The sequence below is a fragment of the Arvicola amphibius genome, chromosome 1 (assembly GCF_903992535.2).
Source record: "Arvicola amphibius chromosome 1, mArvAmp1.2, whole genome shotgun sequence".
Taxonomy (NCBI): domain Eukaryota; kingdom Metazoa; phylum Chordata; class Mammalia; order Rodentia; family Cricetidae; genus Arvicola; species Arvicola amphibius.
Window position 1 is genome coordinate 151,325,526 of NC_052047.1, and position 23,286 is coordinate 151,348,811.

The window sequence follows — 23,286 nt, forward strand, 5'->3', positions numbered from 1 at the left end:
TCGTCTTCGTCTTCCTTTCCTCCTCCTCCTCCTCCTTTCCCTTCTCCTTCTTCCTTCTTCTTTCTTCTTTCTTTCTTCTTTTTTTTTTTTTTTTTTTTTTTTTTTTTTGTATTTCGAGACAGGGTTTCTCTGTAGCTTTGGAGCCTGACCTGGAACTAGCTCTTGTAGACCAGGCTGGCCTCGAACTCACAAAGATCTGCCTGCCTCTGCCTCCCGAGTCTGGGATTAAAGGCATGCGTCACCACCTCCCAGCTCTGGGACCTTTTAATTAAAAAATGTTATATTCATTTGTGTGTGTGTAGAAGAAGCGGCGGGCTGCATTCCTGCCGCCCTGGCTCCCGGCTGCCTGGCTAGCTTATGCCCCAAGATAATTACACAGAAACTGTATTCTTTAAACATTGCCTGGCCCATTAGTTTTAGCCTCTTATTGGCTAGTTCTCACATCTTGATTAACCCATTTCTAATAATCTGTGCAGCACCACGAGGTGGTGTCTTACTGGTAAGGATCTTAACCTGCGTCCATCTTGGAGAGGAGAGCTATAGCGTCTGCCTCACTGCCTTCTTCTCCCAGCATTCTGTTCTGTCTTCACCCACCTAAAGGCTGGCCTATCAAAGGCCAAGGCAGTTTCTTTATTAACCAATGGAAGTAACACATAGACCCTCCTCCATCTGTGTGTGTGTGTGTGTGTGTGTGTGTGTTTGTATATTTATTAGTGTTAATGGAGTTCTGTTAGTATCCCTGTATACTCCCAGCTTCATGGTTATTATATATGTGTCTTGTTAAAGCTTTTGTTCTCTTTATGGTGTGTGTGTATAACTTAATTTCTTTTGGTCTCTAAATGAGCATAGGTGATGCCATGGAAAGTGGACAACCAGGTCCAGTGCAGGTTGTTTTGGTTCACAAAGAGCAACATTCCTTTGAGCTAGAAGAGAGAGCCTTGGCCAGCATCCTCCTGCAGGACCACATCCGAGATCTTGATGTTGTGGTAGTATCAGTGGCTGGAGCCTTTAGAAAGGGCAAATCCTTCATTCTGGATTTTATGCTGCGATACTTGTATTCTCAGGTAAGAAAGAATTAGCTTATTTCAAAGTACAAAGTGAGCAAAATAAGCTCATGAGCTAAAATTGCTTAAGATTTGGTGAGGGGTCTGGGTATGTAGTCTAATGGTAAAGTGCCTGCCTAGCATGTGTGAGGAGACCCTGTATTTTATCCCCAGTGCCTCAGAAAGCAAAACCAAAAATGTGATGGAACATCTTGTTTTTCCTGTAGAAAGAAGGTGGTCATTCAAATTGGTTGGGTGACCCAGAAGAACCACTGACAGGATTTTCATGGCGAGGAGGTTCTGACCCAGAAACCACTGGGATTCAGATTTGGAGTGAAGTTTTCACAGTGGAGAAGCCAGGTGGGAAAAAGGTAAGGATGTTAAAAATAAAAAGGAAAGGAAGGAAGAAATAAAAAGACTTAGATGCTATAACAGAATAACCAAATGAGAACTTATGTTTTTTTTTTTTCTTGAGATAAGATGTGGGTGCATACTGCCATGTTTGGTTGACTCTAGATGAGAACTTTAACATATTCTGTGTTAATCCAATTAGAGAATAATTTTCATCCTTTTATTGCTTTTCAATTGAGCTCTTGACAGTAGATCCTACAGTATACTCATCTAGATCCTTTACTAAGTAGAAAGCTTGATTTAAGGAGGTGTTAATATATATTTTATAATAAAAATGTTTGCTTTGTAAAACATCACTCACTCAAACCTCCCTTCCATCTTTGAATTCATTTAATGAGAAAGACACTCTGCTGTTAAAAAAAAGTATTGTAAAACAAAAGAAATCAATGAATGGTTAGAGCTGTATGTGCTGTTTGTACCTATAGTGTCAGCACTGGGGGCTAAGGTGGGATGGCGACCACTTAGAGGCCAGCCTGGGCATCTTAAAATGTACATAAAAGAGCTAGGCATGGTGACTTATGCCATGCAATGTAATCCCTACACTCGAGAGGCTGAGGTAGGAAGATTGGCACACATTTGAGGCCAATATGGGTTACAAAGTGTGGGACACTGTTTCAAAAGCAACAAGAAAGTGATTTGGAAGTTTACTGTGCTACTGTGTGCTGTGAGACCATTTCTCTCAATAATGAGTACACGCGTAGCTTCTATTCTTCAGAGAGCTTCCAATATGTCCCCTTGTTTCCTCTTTAGTCTCATTTTTCTAACTAGCAGACATGCGTGACAGTAAACTTTTGTTCAGTTGGGATATCAAACTGATTCAGAATTCATCCTGATTCAGTGGTTTTTAGTGTATACATAAAGCTAAACAGTTATCAGCCCCATCTGACTCCAGAACATTTCATTACCTCAAAGGAGCCTCTGGTATTGGTAACAGTCACTCTCCATTTCCAGCTCCTTCCAGCTCCTTGTCTCTTCTAATTCACTATTGCCTGAGCTATTAGGAAGCACAGCTGGATGGGGAACTAGGTGTGTTTGCATTCCACCTTCCTTTCTCTCATTTTCTGTCTTCTCTCTTCCCCTGCCTTCCTTTTCTGGTATTGGGGATTGAACATAGTGTTGTGTGTATGTCAGGCAAATGTTCTAGCTCTCAGTTACATCTCTAGCATCTCTATGGAGCTGTCTGTTCTGAGCATATGATAAAAGTGAAATGATGTGTTTTTGGGTCTGCCCTTACCCATTCAGCTTAATTCTCTTAGAGTATTCAATAGTTCTTTATTACCTCTCATAGCTGAGCAATATTCCATTGTATAAAAATAGCATTCTTTTTTTAATTCATCAGTTGTGAATATTTGGGCTGCTTATACCTTTTGTATATTATAAATAATGCCTGTACATGCTTATAATCTCAGTACTTGGGAGGCTGAGACATGAGTTTCAGGGTAGCTTGGGTTACAGTGTGAGATCCTATCTAGATTAACCTCTCCTCTCAAAATAAACAAAATACCCAGAGTTGGAGAGTTGACTCAGTGGCTCAGGAGCATTTGTTGCTGCACTTTTAGAGGACCTGGGTTCAATTCCCAGCCCTCAGATAGTATTGTACAATCATCTGTAATTCTAGTCCCAATACCTTCTTTCAACCTTAGTGGATACCACATATATGGTGCACAGACATACATGCAAACAAAATAGTCATATACACAAAATAATAAAATAAACACATCTAAAAACTTATAAAAATACTACCTTCTGCCGGGCGGTGGTGGTGAATGCCTATAATCCCTGCACTCAGGAGGCAGAGGCAGGCAGATCAGAGGCAGAGGCAGGCAGATCTCTGTGAGTTTGAGGCCAGCTTGGTCTACAAGAGCTAGCTCCAGGACAGGCTCCAAAGCTACATAGAAACCCTGTCTCGAAAAACCAATAAATAAATACATAAATACTACCTGCTTTAAACATCTATGTGCAAGTTTTTCTAAGATTGAAGCTCTCGTATATATCCATATGCTTGCTTTTTGTGTCTGTGACAAATACCTGAGATACACAACTTAAGGGAGGAAAGGTTTATTTTGGTGTCAGCTTCAGAAATTGCAATCCTCAGCTGTTGATTGCTGTGGACCTGAGGCTAAGCTGAACATATCAGGAGGCTTGTGATGAGGCAGGGTTGAATACCATGGTGGGAAGCACGTGTTGGAGCAAAGCACGCACGTGGACAGGAAGCTGGAGACAGGAGGGGCCAGGACAAGCATTTGCCTCAGAGGTTGTGTCCTGAGTCACCTACCTCCTCATTCAGTATGAACTCATCAGTGGGTCACCATTAATGAGGTGAGTGCCCTCACAGTGAAGTCACCTTTTGATGTTAGATTCAGCACCTGAGGACCAAGTAGTCGGCAAGAGCTTCTTGGGAAAAATGCTGTGTGAGTTTCAGTGTCACATGGCAACTCTGTGACTAACCTGATTATTTTTTAATTTACTTTATTATTTCTTTTTAATGTGTGGGTATTTCTGCATGCATTTATTTCTTTTTTTTTCTTTTTTTGGTTTTTCGAGACAGGGTTTCTCTGCAGCTTTTTTTAGAGCCTGTCCTGGAACTAGCTCTTGTAGCCCAGGCTGGCCTCGAACTCACAGAGATCCGCCTGCCTCTGCCTCCCGAGTGCTGGGATTAAAGGCGTGCGCCACCACTGCCCGGCTGCATGCATTTATTTCTGTATACCATGTGCATGCAGTGCCTAAAGGAGCCGGAAGAGGGCATTAGATCTCCTGAACCAGTGTTTAGGATGGTTGTGAGCCCTATATGTGGATGCTAGGAATCCAACTCAGGTCCTCTGAAAGGGCAGTTAGTGCCCCTAACCACTGAATCACCTCCAATCCCTGTGACTAACTTTAAAAAAAGATGCCTAATACCTTCTAACCAACCTGTGTGCATAACTAACAATACAGGAGGCTCTAGTTTCTATTTCTTTCCAGCCCCTGATACTAATTTTTCTTCCTTTTGAATGAATCATATTTAGTCAAAACTGGCTTCCAATTTGATACCTTAGTCTCCTGATTCCTGGGATTACAGGTGTGCACACCAATATGCTTGGCTTATTTGTCCTTTATATGTGTAGTAACTTATTTGATGACCTTGTAACCCCAACTACCTTTGCCTTGAGACCTCTCTATTTGTGTGTGTGTATTCCTTTGTTGGTGAATATATATTTATGTGTGCTTGTGTACAAACATATATTGAGGCCAGAGGAGAGCCTTAGCCTTTGGTGTCATCCTTAGGAATGTTATTTTTCTCTTTTGAGACAGTGTCTTATTGGCATGGAGTTTACCAATTAGGCTAGACTGTTGGCTAGTGAGCTGCAGGGATCCTGTCTCTTCTTCCCTAGTGTTGGGATTATAAATGCACACCATGAAGTGCAGGATTTTTTTTTTTTTTTTTTTTGGTTTTTCGAGACAGGGTCTCTCTGCAGCTTTTTTTTTTTTTTTAGAGCCTGTCCTGGAACTAGCTCTTGTAGACCAGGCTGGCCTCGAACTCACAGAGATCCGCCTGCCTCTGCCTCCCGAGTGCTGGGATTAAAGGCGTGCGCCACCACCGCCCGGCTTTTTTCTTTTTTTTTTTCTTTTTTTTTGGAAGTGCAGGATTTTCATATGGGTTTATAAGATAAGCACTTAACTGACTGGAGCCATTTCATGTCTAGCTCCGCCCGCGCACATGCGCACACATGTGTGTATGTGTGTGTGTTTAATATCCAGCATAGTATGTATGAAGTAGTAAGTCATTGTGGTTTTGTATTACATATTATAATTTGTATTTTACTAATGACTAATGTTATTGAACATTTTTCAGGTACTTAAGAGCCATTTGTACTTCTTTGGAGTAATATCTATTCAAATCAAATCCAAAGTTTACAAATTTTTTTATTTTATGTGTGTGGGTGTTTTGCCCATGTGTATGTCTGTACCATGTATGTAAATGATATTCATGAAGGCCAGAAGAGGGCATCAAATCCTCTGTAACTGGAATTATAGACAGTTGTTAGCAACCATATTGAACCTAGGTCCTCTATAAGAGTAGCAGGTGTGCTTAACTACTGAATCATCTTTCTAGTCACTGACTTACTTATCATTATAAATTAGCTTACAGAGGTAGTGGGTTTTCTTACAATTTTTTTTCAGCCCCAGTATTCCCCCTTCCACTTTCAAATCATGTGTTTTCTAGTAACCCCATCTCTCTCTCTTTCTGTGTTTTTTTTTTTTTGTTACACAGGGTTTCTCTGTGTAACAGCCTTGGCTGTCCTGGAACTCTGTAGACCAGGCTGACCTTGAACTCAGAGATCTGCCTGCCTCTGCCTCTCAAGTGCTGGGATTAAAGGCATTCACCATCAACTCCTGATTTAATCCCATCTCTATTAAAGCCTCCCTCTTTTCTTTTTGGCTTTTACACATTCACCCACATAAATAAGGCTTACATAAAAAATTAGAAACTGGGATCTGCATATGAAAAAAATGTTTTTCTGAGCCTGAGTCACCTTGCTTAATATACTATTTTCCATTCCTATATACTTTATTGGGAGTTGCATTTTCCTTTAAGGCTGTAGAATTCTTTTGTTTACATGTGCTACATTTTTCATTCACTCATCTGGGGTGAATTTCTTACTGTGAAATGAATTGATTTCATTTTGTTACTGTGAATAGAGAAGCAATGGACATGGATTAGTACACATCTGTGGTAGCATAGTCTTTTGGTATGACTGTGAGTAGTATTAGCTGGATCATATGTGTTTTATTTTTTATTTTTTAGCCACTGCTTTTCATAGTGGTTATTCCAGTTTACATTCCCAATAAACAAATATTTTATAATTTAATTAAAAATATTAAAACATGAAATGCCTGGTGAGTAGTGAGATGTGGCTGGCTATATGACACATTTTTCTTTGGTGGGATAATTTTATCTTTACGTTGCTGCATGTACTTGTGTTTTGTAGCATTTCACCAGGTCAGAGCAGATAATGATACCTAGCAAGGCAGCACCCAATTGCATTTTACTGATAGAACCTACAAGCAGGGGTTGGGTAGCTCATGTAAATGTTAAAATTTTTTTCTTTTTGATTTTTTTTTAAGACAGTATCTCATTCTATAACTCATGCTGGCCTCTTAACTCCTTATGTTGTCCAGACTGATCTTGAACATAATGACTATCCTCTTGTCTCAGCTTCTCAAGTGCTGGGATTATAGGGTAGGATATCAGGTAACTGTGTACTTTTATTCTTTGCATTCTCCTTCATTTTAATTTTTTTTGTTTTTCCTTTCCTTTTCAAGGTTGCAGTTGTTCTGATGGATACCCAGGGGGCATTTGACAGCCAATCAACTGTGAAAGATTGTGCTACTATCTTTGCTCTAAGCACCATGACTAGTTCTGTTCAGGTAAGCTCCCCTCCTCTGCTCCCTTCCTTTGCCCATCTTCCCCTTTCCCTTCTGCCCTCCCTTCTTTTGGTGATTGAACCTAGGACCTTGACAATGCTGGGCCACCCTTGACAATATTTGACTGTTCTACACTGAGCTCTCTAGTCTGTCAGTTATTTTCTGTTAACACAGTTCTTGTGGTTGTATATGAGAGTTCTTTTTAGATTGTGTTTTAGTTTGCTCTTCTGTGATTGTGATAAACCGCTCTGATTAAAATCAATTTGGGGAAAAAAAGATTTATTTGAGTTACACTTCTAGGTCACAATCCATCATCGAGAGAAGACAGCAGGAGTTCAAGGCAGGAATTTGGAGATCTGGAGACAGGATCTATAGAGAATGCTGCTTATTGGCTTTTTCTTGCTCGTGCTTAGCTAGGTTTTTTTTTGTTTGTTTGTTTTTCGAGACAGGGTTTCCCTGTAGTTTCTAGAGCCTGTCCTGGAGCTAGCTCTTGTAGACCAGGCTGGCCTCGAACTCAGAGATCCGCCTGCCTCTGCCTCCCGAGTGCTGGGATTAAAGGCGTGCGCCACCACCGCCCGGCTTAGATAGTTTTTATATGTATAATTTCAGACCTACCTAACTAGGGATGGTACCACCTGCTGTGGGCTGGACCTTCGCATATCAGTCACCAATCAAGAGAATCTCTTCCTGGCTCAGCAGTTAAGAGCACTGGCTACTCCTCTAGAGGACCCGAGTTCAATTCCCAGCACCTATTTGGCAGCTCATAACTGTCTGTAACTGCAGTTCCAAGGGATCCATGGCACCAGGCATACATGTGGTGCACATACCTGTACAAAGTACTGCACAAATTAAAAAATAAATCTCGAAAAGAAAGAAAATCTCTTATAATCATGACCATAGAACAGTCTGTCTGAGGAAATTAATCAGTTGAGGTTTCTGATTTCTCCAGTGACTTCAGGATTGTGTCAAGTTGTTAAAAAAAATTTAACATAAGCTACATGCATAACTTAAACTTTTAAGCTCAAAATGAGTTTTTTTTTATAAGTATATACAAAGCATTTCAAGAAAAATCTCAAACCTCTTAACCTGTTTTAAACTATAAAGAAGGAATTTTTGGATTTTAGTTTTATATTCTTATTTTTCCTAAAAGACTGATAATACTGCTGTATATAAAAATAGCCCTCGTATGCTTAAATGCAAATCTTGAATTGTACAAAGCTCCATCCAGTATTCTAAGCTAACTGGGGACTTGTATGAAGTAAGCCAGTATGCTACAAACTGGATTTTGTTTTCTAGATTTACAATTTGTCCCAGAACATTCAGGAAGATGATCTTCAGCAGCTACAGGTAATAAGAAAGGGTAATGGGAATAGTGGCTGAAAGATAAAGTATCAAATGTTTTTTATCCTGTGGAATCTAGACATGAAAGCAGAAGGAGGGACGTCTGAGGACAGGAAAGAGACCAGGGGGTAGAAGGGGTGTGAGAAAATAGCAGTGGGTGGGTGGTGGTGCTGGAGGGGCTCAGTCATTGAAGCTCCTGCTGTGCAAGCATGAGGACCTGCATTTGAAACCCCAGCACTCACATAAAATGAACAGCCAGGGGTGGTGGCCCACGCCTTTTATCACAGCACTCAAGGTAGAAGCAGGTGGATCTCTAAGCTTGAGACCAGGTTGGTCTACACAGTGAGTGCCAGCATGGTGGTCTGCTAACCCCAGTGTTGGAAAGGTAGATAGGACAATATCTAGAGTTCACTGGCCAGTAGTCTAGACAACTGGGTAGTTCCAGGTTCTGTGAGAGATCGTGTTTTATAAACTAAGGTTGAATGGTATAGAAGAAACCTGACATCCTCTGGTCTCCCAAACATACACACCACACACACACATACACACCACACACGAGCATGTACATATGCATATGACACATATACACACAGCAAAAACATACACATATAAAAACAAAAGAAATAAAAGCAAACAGCTATAGGTGTGTATGCCTCATAATTTTCTTTGTTTTTTGTTTTTTGAGTATTGTTTTTTTAAAAATATTTATTTATTTATTATGTATACAATATTCTGTCTGTGTGTATGACTGCAGGCCAGAAGAGGACACCAGACCCCATTAGAGATGGTTGTGACCCACCATGTGGTTGCTGGGAATTGAACTCAGGACCTTTGGAAGAGCAGGCAATGCTCTTAACCTCTGAGCCATCTCTCCAGCCCTTGAGTATTGTTTTTTGAGATAGGATTTCTCTATGTATCCCTGGCTGGCCTGGAACTCACAGATTTCCACCTGCCTAAACCTCCAAAAGAGCTGGGATTAAGGCCATGTGCCACTACAGCCAGCCTTTAATATCATGATTATCATTTTAAAGAATTTAAGAATAAGATGGGCGTTGGTGGCATATGCCTTTAATTCCAGCACTCAAGAAGTAGAGGCAGGTGGATTTCTGAGTTTGAGGCCAGCCTGGTCTACAGAGCAAGTTTTAGGGCAGCCAAGGCTGTTACACAGAGAAACTCTGTCACAAACAAACGGATCTGGTGAGATCTGGTGATATGACTCAGTAGAAGTGTTAAATCCCTAGAACCAACATGTTGGTAAGAGAAAACCAACTCCTTAAAGTTGTCCTCTAACCTCTATATTTGCATTGGTGTGTGTGTGTGTGTGTGTGTTTGTGCACAAATAAATAAATACAAAAAAGTTAAACAAAATTCCACAATGGATGAAAACCCTGGAAGAAAGTGAATGAAGCATTTAAAACAGAAAATTTCGAACTAAGTGCAAAGGTTTTGGTTGTACTAATTCTCCACTCTGTACCTGTCTTTCTTTGTCTGCCTTGTCTTGAGACCGGATGGTTTTGGACTCCTGATTTTCCTGCTTCTACCCTCCCAGTGCTGTGATTAGAGTGGAACTAGCTCTTCTAGACCAGGCTGGCTTCGAACTCAGAGAGATCCACCTGCCTCTGCCTTCCAAGTGCTGGGATTAAAGGCGTGCGCCACCACCATCTGGCTACCTTCACAGGTCTGTGAGAGAGACATGAATGAACAGGCATAGTGGTTCGTTCATTCTACTATGGAGACTACTGTCAAAATACTCTGCAAACTTGATGGTATATTTTCTACAGAATTGCTGAAAGTAAAAAGTGCTGGGTGGGGATGGGCCAGCGAGATGTCACAAGTTCATGTAGGCCTGATGGACCAAGTTCAATCCCTGGATCCCACAGGGTAGAAACTGAGAACCAATTCTACAAAGTTGTCCTTTGACTCACATAAAAGGGGTCTCACACACACACAAAATGAATACGTTAAATAAGGGAGGCTGGAGATATAGTTAAGTGGTAAAGCAACTGCATATCATGTGTATACCTTAGTCAGTGTCCAACACGCCATTACAAAGTTTGATGTTAAAGTCTAGATTTTAAAAAAATGTATGTATGTATGTGCATGTGTGTTTGCATGCTATGTTACACATGTGTAACTTAATTTGGGAGTCCATATTCACTTTCCACCTTGTTAAGACAGAACCTATCTTGTTATTTTTGCTACTGTGTGTCTTAAGCTAACTGGCCCGCTAACTTTGGGAGTTTGTTCTGACTCTCCATCCCATTTTGCTGTACGAGTGCTGGGATTATAGATGCAAACTACCACATCTGACTTTTTGTGTGGGTTCTGGGGCTTGAATTTGGGTTGGGGTCCTCAGACTTTTACCCACTGAATGATTTTCTCAGGCTAAATTTTTGTTAAGATTATATACACTATTGTATTTCTCTGGTAGAGGGTAGGGACCTATGGTCAGATTTCTAAACATTTCTTTAGTTGTCAGTCCTAGCTTTTAATTTCTCAGCTGTTTAAGAGTTCTGCTAAGAGAATGCTTTATTTCTTGGGCCTTTTTGCTTCCTCCCATTTGTTAGCAGGGCATAAAATGCTGGAACTGGACATTTGTCCTCTGTTTCTTTTTGCCCATCGTATTTGTGACAAGTTCTTTGTACTGTCACATTATTTCATGTTCTCTTTGTCCTGTGAATTTGACAGTTAAGCTTCATTTTATTATACTTAACTGTGGCTTCCTGAAGAAACAGGTAAATATATGCAGGAATCCTAATCTGAGTGAATTCATTGCCATTTGAATGGTGTAAATATTTACTATACTAACAGGACTTTTGCTGTTGGAGATAACAGTGCACAAAATGGTAATGCCCCTGCCCCCTGCACTGTGGTCTGAGTGCTCATGGTGATTAAAGGCTACCACACCCCGCTAAATTAATATTTACATTTTTTAGATTTATGTGTATGAGTGTTTTGCCTACATGTATAAGTGTGCCTGGTGCCCATGGAGGTCAGAAGAGTGTTATATCCCCTGGAACTGGAGTTATAAATGATTGTGAGCCTCTATATGGGTGCTAAGAATCAAACCCAGGTCCTCTGGAAGAACAAGTACTCTTAACTACTGAACCATCTTACCAGCTCCCAAATATTTTTGCAAAAGAATACTATAAAACTATTTTAAAGTAGTTTCAAGCCACTGACTCTTCTTTTCTAAAGCTCTTCACAGAATATGGACGTCTGGCAATGGATGAAATTTTCCAAAAACCCTTCCAGGTAAAGCACTATAGAGTCACAGTTTAGTTCACAGTTCAGCAGATGTGCCTGTTTTTAATATAACCTTTGTTTTGCTGGGGTTTTTTTTGTTTGTTTTTTAAGACTGATTCTTGTTACTTAGCTCAGGCTGGTCTCCTTCAGCATGCCCTTTGAAGAAGATTCTGCTAATCTTTCTGCTAAAGTATTACAATAATAACTGTAATTAATCTTGAATATACACTTGTACAGGGTTATAATTCTGTTCTTTTCTGCCACAATAGACTCTGATGTTTTTGGTTCGAGACTGGAGTTTTCCTTATGAATATAGCTATGGACTGCAAGGAGGAATGGCGTTTTTGGATAAGCGTTTACAGGTAAGTGGGAGATCTGAATAATTGCCTAAAAGTAGTAACTTACTCATTTGCTTTTGACTGTTGGAGGGAGCGGGCTGCTTGTTTGTCCCGGCCTCCCGGCTAGCTTACACCCGAAATAACCACACAGAAACTGTATTAATTAAAACACTGCTTGGCTATTAGCTCTAACTTCTTATTGGCTAACTCTTACATATTAGTTTAACCCATTTCCATTAATCTGTGTATCGCCACGTGCCCGTGGCTTACCGGAGATTCTAACCGGTGTCCATCTCAGGCAGAGGATCCATGACTTCTCTCACTCTTCCCTTCTTCTCAGCATTCAGTTCTGCCTTCTCTGCCTACCTAAGTTCTGCCCTTTCAGGCCCCAAAAGGCAGTTTTTTTTTTTTTTTTTTTTTTTTTTTTTTTGGTTTTTCGAGACAGGGTTTCTCTGTAGCTTTGGAGCCTGTCCTGGAACTAGTTCTTGTAGACCAGGCTGGTCTCGAACTCACAGAGATCCGCCTGCCTCTGCCTCCCGAGTGCTGGGATTAAAGGCATGTGCCACCGCCGCCCGGCCAAAAGGCAGTTTCTTTACTCATTAACCAATGAAAGCAACACATGAACAGAAGACCCCCTACACCATTTGACTATTATGTTTAAAGCATATTATTGAAAATGATATTCTGTAAAATGTTTGTAATTATTATAAACCAGTATATATTTTGTTTAAAATTTTAAAATTGCATGTATATATCTGTATGTGTGATAGAGAGGAGAGCACTACAGTACTCATGTGAAGGTCAGAGGACAGCTTGTGGGAGTTAGTTCTCTCTTCACCATGTGGGTCTCAGGGACCAAGCTTAGGTCAGCAGACTTGGTGACAAGTACCTTTCCCTGCTGAGCCATCTTTTTGGCCCCAGTATTTTTTTCATGGTAAAGTTGAAGGGCCTGGGCATATAATATATTGGCACTGTAGAGGAACTCTGAGCAAAAGGCCATTATAATTATAGTTTCCAGTTGTTATTTGGATCAGGTTCTATTTGTGCCTTTAGAATGTCATGTCTATAATTGTAGTTCTGTTCTTACTCATTATTATTTGCTTTGGCAAATATATATATATATATATATATATATATATATATATATATAAACCAGCCTAGCCTGTTCCCTAAAACCGAAGCACAGGAGACTTTTGTCAGTAACTGCTAGCTTATTGGATCCTCCTTCTGGCCAACAAGGCTTCTCTTCTTAAATGTTGTGCAATACGCTTTAAAATCAAGTTACTAACTGCTCTCTGTTAGCTATGGGAGCAAAGTGCACGGCCATGCACTTACTTAAGCTTTTGGTCTTCTGGCTCTTCCCATTGGTCACTCTGATCTGTCAGTCAGGAAGTTTTCTTTCCTTTGTCTTTATGCTAGTGGCTGTTAGTGACAAATATCAAATTATTTTTAGCTGGTAAACTGTTGATTTTCCTTGGCAGGTGAAGGAACATCAACATGAAGAAATTCAGAACGTTCGAAATCATATTCACTCATGTTTCTCGGATGTTACCTGTTTTCTCTTACCACATCCAGGGCTCCAGGTGGCCACAAGCCCTGACTTTGATGGGAAATTGAAAGGTGTGTTACAGACATAGTTATTGTACATATGATTTGATCTTTGGAATCCATAATGAACAGTAAGTGTCAATTATAAGTCAAATGGATGGTTATGAGAACAAATGTAGTTTCATAGAGAGAGTAGCATTAGTCTAACTCAGATTTTGCTCCTGACTTACTGTGACCATCAGAAGGATTTTGCCTATTTCACAAACTGGAAATAAGATAATGTTCTTCAGGGATCTTTCCAAGAGATATATTATGGTTCCCACCTTAAAAGAGATCAAAGTGCTGAATAAAGGAAGACAAAGTTAAGAAATCCAATATTTTTCAAATACAATTATCTTCCTCAAGAAAAGTACACGATAGACGGCTAAGTTACTGTTTAAACTTACTTGTGTTTGTAGCAAAAGCTGATGCTGGGTCATGGGCTAACGTCAAAATTGCTGAGTTGTTGGTGGGTTAGAGAACTAGGATGCTTGGGTACCATTATCTTATTTTGTTCCTTATTCCTGGAGGCCTTGAGTCACCTGATGGCTGGCCCACAGTTTATACTTGCTAAGCAGTTTGTTTATAGGCTGATCAGAGTCTCTTAATTTTCCCTAAAACTCTGGTAATAGTAGCTGCCAGCTTTACAGTCCCTTTGTGTTCCCAGTGTTGTGCCAAGTGCTTTCAAATTAAGTTCACAGTAATTCCATGAAGTTACATCATTTCTTTTATCTCAAGCTGGTGAAAACAAGGAAAGTTAAGCAACTCACTCAAAGTTCTGAGCTAAAAGCAATGGGGCAGAGGTTCACGTCCTGATTCTGGTGCCTTAAAGCCGTACCATGGGAATAGTCGTTCATTGTTGTTTGAAGGAAGTCTTTAGAGAATATTTACTTGTTGAGTTACCAGGGCAACTTGCCTTTTAAAAATAGTCTCAGTGTATATGAAATACATAGTTTTCATTTTTTATTTAGTTAATTTAAGAAGAATAATATATTTGTCTGTCAGAATGTGCAGACATAAGGCTAAAGAGATAAGTCAGTAGTTTAGAGTGCTCTTTGCTTCTGTCGTCTGTCCATGCCCCCACCCCGCATCAGATAGTTCACAACTGTCTGTAACTTCAGTTTCAGGGGATCTGCTGCCTTCTTCTGACCTGGCTGGGTACTGGCATGAACATAGTACACATAACATATGTATATGCAGCCATACACATAAACTAAAAATGGATACTTAACTTTTTTTCTTAGATTTATTCTATGTGTATGAGTATTTTGCCTGCTTGTATGTTTGTGCACCATGTGTGTGTCTGGTGCCTGCAGAGCTCAGAAAAGTGTTCTGGATCCTCTGGAACTGGAGTTATTGGTTGTTGTGTGCCTCCATGTGGATTTTGAGACCTGAACCTGGATCCTCTGCAAGGGCAACAAGTATACCTAACTACGAAGCCATTTCTCCAGCGTGTGTGTGTATGTGTGTGTGTGGTGATAACATATATATTTGTGTGTGTATGTATGTGTGTGTGTGTATGCGCACACAAATAGTGATAACATATATTTTTTTCCTTTTTATTTTTTGAAAGGGCAGGATCTCATGTAGCCCAGGCTGGTATCAAACTCAGTTGGTAGCCAAGAGTAACTTTGAACTTTTCTTCCTGCCTCTGCCTTCTGACTGCTGAGATTAAGATATACACTGCTGTGCCCAGCTGGAAATGTTCTTTCAGTGTTATGGTGCTTCATGATTATCTGGATTTTTATAAAATCTAAGCTGTTGGATTTTTGTTTGTTGTTATTTAGTCCTGCCTTACCTGGGAGTTGATATGTAGACCACCCTGGCTTTGAACTTGGAGCAATTCCCTTGTTTCCACTCCTTGAATGGTGGGATTCCAGATGTGTTCTACCACACCTAGTTCAGCAGAATGGATCAGAGTGACTTTTTGTGCCTTGTGTCATGGGGAGCTCAGGTTACCAGGTATATGCATAGAAAAATGGCCTTTCCTATGTTAAGGTATTTTAATATTTCAAAGCCTTCAGTTTTGAAACTCAGTTTCATTTTAACATTTTTATTTAGAAAGTAGATAGTTTTTAAAAGTTGTGTGACTGTGACTTGAAGGTGTGTTGTTACTGGGATGCACATTGTTTGCATTCCTATGGTTGCCTTTAACAAGGTACTACAAGCTGGGCAGCTTAAGACAACAGAGATGTATTCCTTTACAGTTCAGGAAGCTAGATGTGTGGAGTAGTGGCTGGTTCCTTATAGGGGCTCTGAGGAGAAATCTCCGCCATGCCTTTTTCCTGGCCCTTGGGAGGTGATGGCAATCCTTGGCATTCTTTGACAATGGTTGTGCCTCTAATTTCTTTGTTGTCATGGCTGTCTTCGTATCTTCTTCTTCCTACCAGCCCATCACTAAATTTAAGGCCCCCTCAGAGCCATAGTAAGTCCTTATTTTAGTGAATCACGTTTGCTGGGACACCTTCCAAGTAAGGTCACATTCTGAGGTTACAGATAGGTGTGTGTTTGGGGAGGAGGCACTGTTTTTTTTTTTCATGCTTTCTTATTGTGTATATTCAATAAAAACAACCAATACAAACACACTTATGGTTGTGTACAAATCCTTGCAAGTACATAAAGATAAACCAGAGTTTGTGTATATAAAATACACACAATAATCATGAAGTTACTTGTATATTTGTGGAGTGCTAATTTAAATGATTAAATTATAAACTGTATTTATCAGATGGGTGAGGAGATTAAGGTTTTCAAATGATAATGCTGCTAGCACTTTTCTTACATGTTACATGTTTCTGCCTAATATATTTGCTACTGGTGGAGAAGACATAACATCACTTGGAGAGACCTATTTTTGTATAATGGTAGAAGTTTTGAACTTCACTGGGGTATTTTGTCAAGTACTAGAATAAAAATAACTTCATGATTTTCTCCATACTGTATTTGAACCTTCTTCATTTTTAACTAAGCCACAGCTCAGCTCATGGTACATAGCATTTTGCTACTCTTCTCTCTAATAAGGAGAACTTAAGATCCAAAAAGTGGTTTCTCTCTCAGGAGGGAGAGAAATGTTTACTCCATTGTCTACACATAGAGTTTGCAGATGGTTTAGTCACTAAACAGGAAGTATGTGGTTTCACACTGTTTATGTTTATGAAACAGGGAGCAAATTTAGTGTAAGCAATCAATCTCTAGTCTCATGACTAGGAAACATTTGGTTCCCTCATTCAAGATAGAACCATATTTTTAAAAAGTATTTTTAGAGATAGGGTCTCACTTAGCTATCCTCTGTAATTTACTGTGGTAGACCAGGCTGGCCATGTACTCACAGAGATATGCCTGTCTCTGTTTCTGAAATGCTGGGATTAAAGGTGTACACCACCACAAATAGCCTCAAAATAGAATTATAAAATAAAATAGGGTTTAATTAATTAATTAATTTTTTACATATGAGAAGGCAAGTCCAAGAAGGGCTAGAGCTAGAGCTCACTTATAGAGGCCTCCCTGACATGTATAAAGCACTGAGTGTGATCTCAGCATAGAGCAAAAACCAAAAAGCAATCAAACACAAAATTGAGACCAAACCCAGAACAGACCATAATCTCCAAACTCCGAAACCTAAATTATTGAAAATATGTAAATTATTGAAAATCATTACAACAATCAGAATAACAGAAATATGTTAGTATATTATAGTTTCTTTTTTTCTTTCCTCGAGACAGGGTTTCTCTGTAGACCAGGCTGGCCCTGAACTCACAAAGGTCTGCCTGCCTCTGCCTCCCGAGTGCCACTTGACTGTGTTATAGTTTTATTGCATAGTAATTTGGTGATATCAAAATTAAATTTTTTTTCTTGGATCTAGTGTTCTGCTTTTAAGAGTTTATCTTAAGAAATTGTCCAAATGGGTAAAAATTGTGTTCAAAAATACATATTTGGTAGGGATAACTTCAAATCAAATGTGTACTTACAAGGAATTATTTGATTTATGATATGTTAAACACAGAGTATTTAAGTTCAGTGAAGTTCAGTCATTAGCCAGGTGTGTTTTGGTGGTGCACACCTGTAGTTCCAACACCAGGAAGGCAGAGGTAGGAGCATCCAACTTGAGACCAACCTGGACTGCAAAGGGAGACCTTGTCTCAAAATAAAGCAGTTATTAAAAATAACTAGGTAAATATTTGGATCTCTGTACATGTACATAAAGAGGAGTCAGGAATAAATTATTAAATGTAAGAAGATTGAAAAATAGCATATGAAATCTGATCCAAAAAATTAAGTTTTACTGTATTGGTTGACATATTGGTTGACATTGCTTGTATTGTAGTCATTGCTAGCTTCAAACTGGCTATATAACACAGGCTAACCTTGAACCTCCTCTCCTCCTGTTTTATGCATCCCAGTGCTAGGATTACAGACTAGTATCATCTTGCCTTGTTTACAAGTACTTTAAAAAATGAAAACACTTGCAGGTGGTGGTGGTGCACGTCGTTAATCCCAGCACTCAGAGAGGCAGAGACAGGAGGATATTTGAGTTTGAGGCTAGCCTGCTCTACAGAGCGAATTCCAGGATAGGCAGGGCTACACAGAGAAACCCTGTGTATCTTAAACACTTAAAAGTATAATTTTCCTTTTTTACCTCAATTTTAAAATCTGTTAATAGTCTGGCTGTTTGTGTCTGTTTAAAGAGCTACAGTGTAGTCAGATACTATATACCTTTTCATTCAACAATGGCCTTTGTACAAAATGGTCCCAGAGATTATAGAGCCCATGAGTGTCATGTCTGCCCGATACAGATTTGTACATATGCGTTAGACAGTGTTAGCACAGTGAGGAATTTACCTGATGACATAGTTCTTAGATTTTATCCCTGTTGCTAAGCAATACTATACTTTTAGATTAAGTGACTATACTTTAGATTTATAGGTGGATATTTTGTAATTTTAGATAAGCTTGTTGAGGTCAGAGAATAGCTTTGTGGAGGTAATTCTCTTCTACCCTTAGGTGGGATCCAGGGATTAAACTCAGGTCATGAGACTTGCATAGCCAAAAGCCTTTTATTCACTGAGGCACGTTGTACCCATTTCTTGGAGACATTGTCTTACTATGTCCTTGGATGGCCTAGAACTCATTATATAGCCCATGCTGACGTTGAATTCAGTTGTTTACCTTAGCTTCCTAGTGCTGGGATTTCCAACATATACATCTAAGCCTGGCTTTATTGAGGAGCTTCAGTGAAGTTAAGTGCTAACCTGAAAAAAGATGACTTATAAATATTTGGTTAGGGGGCTGGAGAGATGGCTCAATGGTTAAGAGCATTGCCTGCTCTTCCATAGGTCCTGAGTTCAATTCCCGGCAACCACATGGTGGCTCACAACCATCTTTAATGAGGTCTGATGCCTTCTTCTGGCCTACAGACATACACACAGACAGAATATTTTATGCATAATAAATAAATAAATAAATAAATATAAAAAAAATATTTGGTTAGGACTGACCTGAAAGTCACACAATTTTTAAAAGATTTTTGGAGACACAGAGTCCATGCTGGCCTCTAACATTCTAGGTAGCCAGGGATGGCCTTAGCCTCCCAAGTTCTAGTATTGTAGCTGTGTGCCACCATATCTGGCACCACATGTGGTAGACTTTATTGTGATTGTAAGTAGAACCCATGTGGGGGTGACTCAGAAGGTAAAGGTACCTGCTGCCAAGTATGATGATTGTAGTAATCTCAGGTCAAATATGAATTTAGCTTTGGTGTCATAGAAGCTAAGCTGCTGTGTCTTGTAGGTAGAGGATCAGCTGCTTTTTGGAGGCATCGTTTCATCATATGGAGGATGACTGTCATCAGCATAAAGAAAACTGTTCTCTGGAGTGGGGAGATCGCTACAGAAACTATTTATGTGTTTCCTTAACCACACACTAGGGCTTAGTCTTTTTTGATGTCATTAGTGACTGGACTGACTGTCTTGAGATAGTTCTTTTAGGATTTGGAAGCTGTTATTTTGGAATTGCCTTAATAGAGGCATAAGTAGTCTGAGATCCTTAAATCTTAGTGTCTGCATCCTTTTGGGTCCATGAAATAAGTAATCTTTGGTTTTTGAAATAGTCCTTCAGTATAATGAAAGTTGAAACCATAAAATGGTTAAAAATAGATATGTTATCACATTTAAAAAGAGGATCAGAGAGATAGCACAGGAAATAAAGGCCTCCAAGCCTAGACTCACGTGGTAGAATGAGAATGACTACCACAAGTTGTCTTCTGACTTACACACAAACACGTATGCACTTGTATACACACACACATTTAAAAAAATTCCTCAAAGAATTAAAAGGTATTTAATGAAATGTCATTTTTTGTAAGGTTCTATAGTTTAACATATGTAAGCAAGTAAGTTTCTGTAGAACAGTATAGTGTGTCCACTACTTTTTAATTTTTTCAGAATAGGGTTTAAAGTACATATTTTTAGATTTTTTATTTTTACTTTTATGTGTTTACATGTTCTGCTTGCACATATGTCTATGCACTATATGAGTGTAGTTCCTGCAGAGGCTAGAAGAGGATGTTGGATCCTCTGGAACTGTAGAAGAGGAGCCAGTTCTCTTAACTGCTGAGCCCTCTCTAACCCCTTAAGTATGAGATTAATGATTCATTCTACCTTTTTATTTCTTAAAATTTTAATGGGTTCATTTTTTCATATTATAATTAGGTTTATCGATGTGGGGTGTCCTTCTGTATATGTGTTGCTTTTATTGGTTGATGAATAAAGCTGTTTTGGCTAATGGCTTAGCAGAGTAAAACCAGGCTGAAAATCTAAACAGCATTGAAAGAGTAGGCAAAGTCGAGGAGACACCATGTAACTGCCGAAGGAGAAAGATGTGAGAACATTACCTGTAAGCCATAGCATTGTGATGATACACAGATTAATAGAAATGTATTAATTTAAGATGTAAGAGCTAGGAATACGCATGAGCCATTGGCCAAACAGTATTGTAATTAATATAGTTTTGTGTGATTATTTGGGTCTGGATGACTGGGAAACGAAAGTGCAGTCTCCGTCAATAATTTTATGGAGTGCTGAAGAGTATCTTGATATGGGCAAAACTTTATTTTCATTTGACTGTTGGAACCTCATAAAGATATTAGATTTATATAAATGATATTTCTGATAATTAATTCTCCTACATTTTCATAGTCAGATCTGTTTATTCTTTGAGGAAAGGGCACCTCTGCTTGATGAATCCCCTGAACCTGCTTTGAGAACATTGTGCAACCTACAAAGAGTCAGTTTTCTGACATAATAGTCTTTTTACATTAAGGTAGCCTGGGAGCTACTGATGAGATACTTAGAAGAAAATAGCAGGAGGTACTCTTTGAGTGTAGTTTTTTGTTTGTTTGTTTTTTGAGACGGGGATTTCTCTGTGTAGCCCTGGTTGTCCTGGAACTAGCTTTATAGACCAGGTTGGCCTTGAACTCAGAGATCCACCTGCTTCTGCCACAATAGTGCTGGGATTAAAGGCGCATGCCACCACCATCCAGCAACTTTTTTGGAGGGAGACAATTTATAGCTCGTTTAAGTCTCAAATTCATTATGTAGCCCAAGCTGGCCTTAAGCTCCTGATGCCCTTCCACCTGCTTCTGCTGGGATTATAGGTGTGAGTCACAGCATCAGGCAATGGCTTCATCTTTTAAGACAAAATCTTAGCAAAAATGAGGCAAACGAATAAATAATGACTTCCTGTTTATTTTGAGGGATAGTGTGGGGTGCAGGAAGGGCATGGGGCAAGTGTAGTAGTTATTTTGTTTTTGAACCTTATTTAATTCTTTGTATTGTTTTTGTTTTTTTGATACAGGGTTTCTCTGTGTATCCCTGGCTACCCTGGAACTCATTCTGTAGACCAGGCTGACCTGGAATTCACAGAGATCTGCCTGCCTCTGCCTCCCGTGTGCTGGGATTAAAGGTGTACAGCACCACCACCCAGCTCCTTTTTTAATTCTTTAAGAAGTTGTGCTTTCTTGGGAGGCAAAAGCAAGAGGATTGCAATTTGAAACCAGACCTCCTGGGTTCATAGCCAGGATTCTGTCCCTCAGGCCAAGAAATTTCTTAAAAATTGAGGGAATAGACCAAATATCCCAGAATTGAAACCCAAGATAAGGATTTGTTTTTCTCTGTATACTTTGGCTGTCTTGAAACTCACTCTGTAGACCAGGCTGGCCTTGAACTTACAAGTGCTGGGTTTAAAGGCATGCATCATCATTGCCTGGCTAGATAAGGATATTCTCCTTATTCTGTTCTGAACTGGAAAGGACTTACTTACATGTGACAGGAAGAGAGAGCACAAATGTAAGTGCACTAGGACAGCAGCCTGGGCGCAGCCAAAAGATAGCAAACATAGTCTTCACCTATAATGGAGGCTCCAATCACACTCCAGTTTGACCAGCGGTCTAGGTGTATTCCTAGCTCTTATATCTTAAATTAGCCCATTTCTATTAATCGATATATCGCCACGAGGCTGTGGCTTACAAGTAAGGTTTCTGGTGTCTTTCTCCTTTGGCAGCTACATGGCATCTGCCTGCGTTCAGTTTTGTTTTTCTGCCTACCTATATTCTACCCTGTCATAATAGGTCGAAGCAGCTTCTTTATTAACCAATGGTAATAAAACATTCATAACATACAGAGGGGAATTCCACATTATTCACCCCTTTCTGCAAGGGTTTTGTTTTGTACTCATTTTGGCTTCTTGTTTCTTTCTTTATGATTTTGTATATAGATATTGCAAGTGAATTCAAAGAGCAGTTGCAGGCACTGATACCATATGTACTAAACCCATCTAAGCTAATGGAAAAGGAGATCAATGGCTCAAAAGTCACTTGCCGAGGACTGTTGGAATATTTTAAGGTAAATATAAATTTTAGTCCTAAATTTAGAATTTTTTGTTTATTTGTTTATTTTTTTGTAAAATTGATTTTGATATTAGTAGTTTTCTTGGGAAGATGTTCAGAGGAATTTTACGATGTTAGTGTCCTTCCAGGAGTGGGCCACTGGGTGGCAGTATGGGCATAAGAACCAAATGATACTCTTTGTACTCTCTTAGTCATTACTGTGTCTTCAAGGAAGATGGTGTGAACAGGAGGTGGTTAGGAGATTGCTGTGAGTAGGCGATGCTTGTAAATGGGACGCAACTATCTCCAGGTGATGGTCTCTGTCCACAGGTCATGGTGAGACCATTGTGCATGGGGGCCTGATTGGAATCCTGGCCTTGGTAGTCTTGTGCTGCTTGAGAGTATTTTCAGATAACTAAAAATGCTAACATGCACTCAGAAGTGTGTCGTGCTTCTGCTAATTCTTGATTGTTGATCTAGGGTTTTAGGAAAATGCAGTTGTGTGGTCTCACCATTTTAAAACATGAGCAAAATACTTTAGAATTGTGTTTTTGTGATTACTTCTATGTTTCCATTTTAAGGCATATATTAAAATTTACCAAGGAGAAGATCTGCCTCACCCAAAATCCATGCTTCAGGTAATAAATTCTTTGTTATACTAAATGACATGTTTTAATTGCTGGAATTGACCCGATATGACCCAACTCAGTGTTGAGGACAAGAGTGGGACTGCCCCTTTCTTTATAGCCTTACCTTTTAAGAGCACATTTTGCAGCAAGTGTGGGTATCCTCTGCTTCAGCTGTGTTCTCTGTAGAGCAGTTAATGCATTTGGGGCTGCTCTCCTTTCATGGCAGACTTGGGGAACACTGCTATACCCAGTTGAAGCATAGTTGCTGTGTTGGACAAGTTGCTTCAAGTCATTGGTGCTTTACTTTTGGTAGAATTTCTGGCTCTTGTCCTTAGGATTCATTGGTCATTTGCTTAAAATAGAAATAGCTTCTTGCTCTGATGCTGAATATGTGGGTATTTATT

The 23,286-nt window shown here is 39.5% G+C and overlaps 1 protein-coding gene across 2 annotated transcripts in view; it reads left to right on the forward strand.

Moving 5' to 3' along the window:
* Atl3 (atlastin GTPase 3) overlaps positions 1-23,286 on the forward strand; it is a 42,675-nt gene that overhangs the window by 13,727 nt on the left and 5,662 nt on the right. For both annotated transcript variants that reach the window (XM_038326059.1, XM_038326068.1), the window contains exons 2-10: positions 850-1,064; positions 1,271-1,414; positions 6,759-6,863; positions 8,157-8,207; positions 11,400-11,456; positions 11,717-11,809; positions 13,267-13,405; positions 22,142-22,269; positions 22,835-22,891. In XM_038326059.1, coding sequence (XP_038181987.1) covers positions 850-1,064; positions 1,271-1,414; positions 6,759-6,863; positions 8,157-8,207; positions 11,400-11,456; positions 11,717-11,809; positions 13,267-13,405; positions 22,142-22,269; positions 22,835-22,891 — 989 coding nt within the window. The remainder of the gene's footprint in view (positions 1-849; positions 1,065-1,270; positions 1,415-6,758; positions 6,864-8,156; positions 8,208-11,399; positions 11,457-11,716; positions 11,810-13,266; positions 13,406-22,141; positions 22,270-22,834; positions 22,892-23,286) is intronic.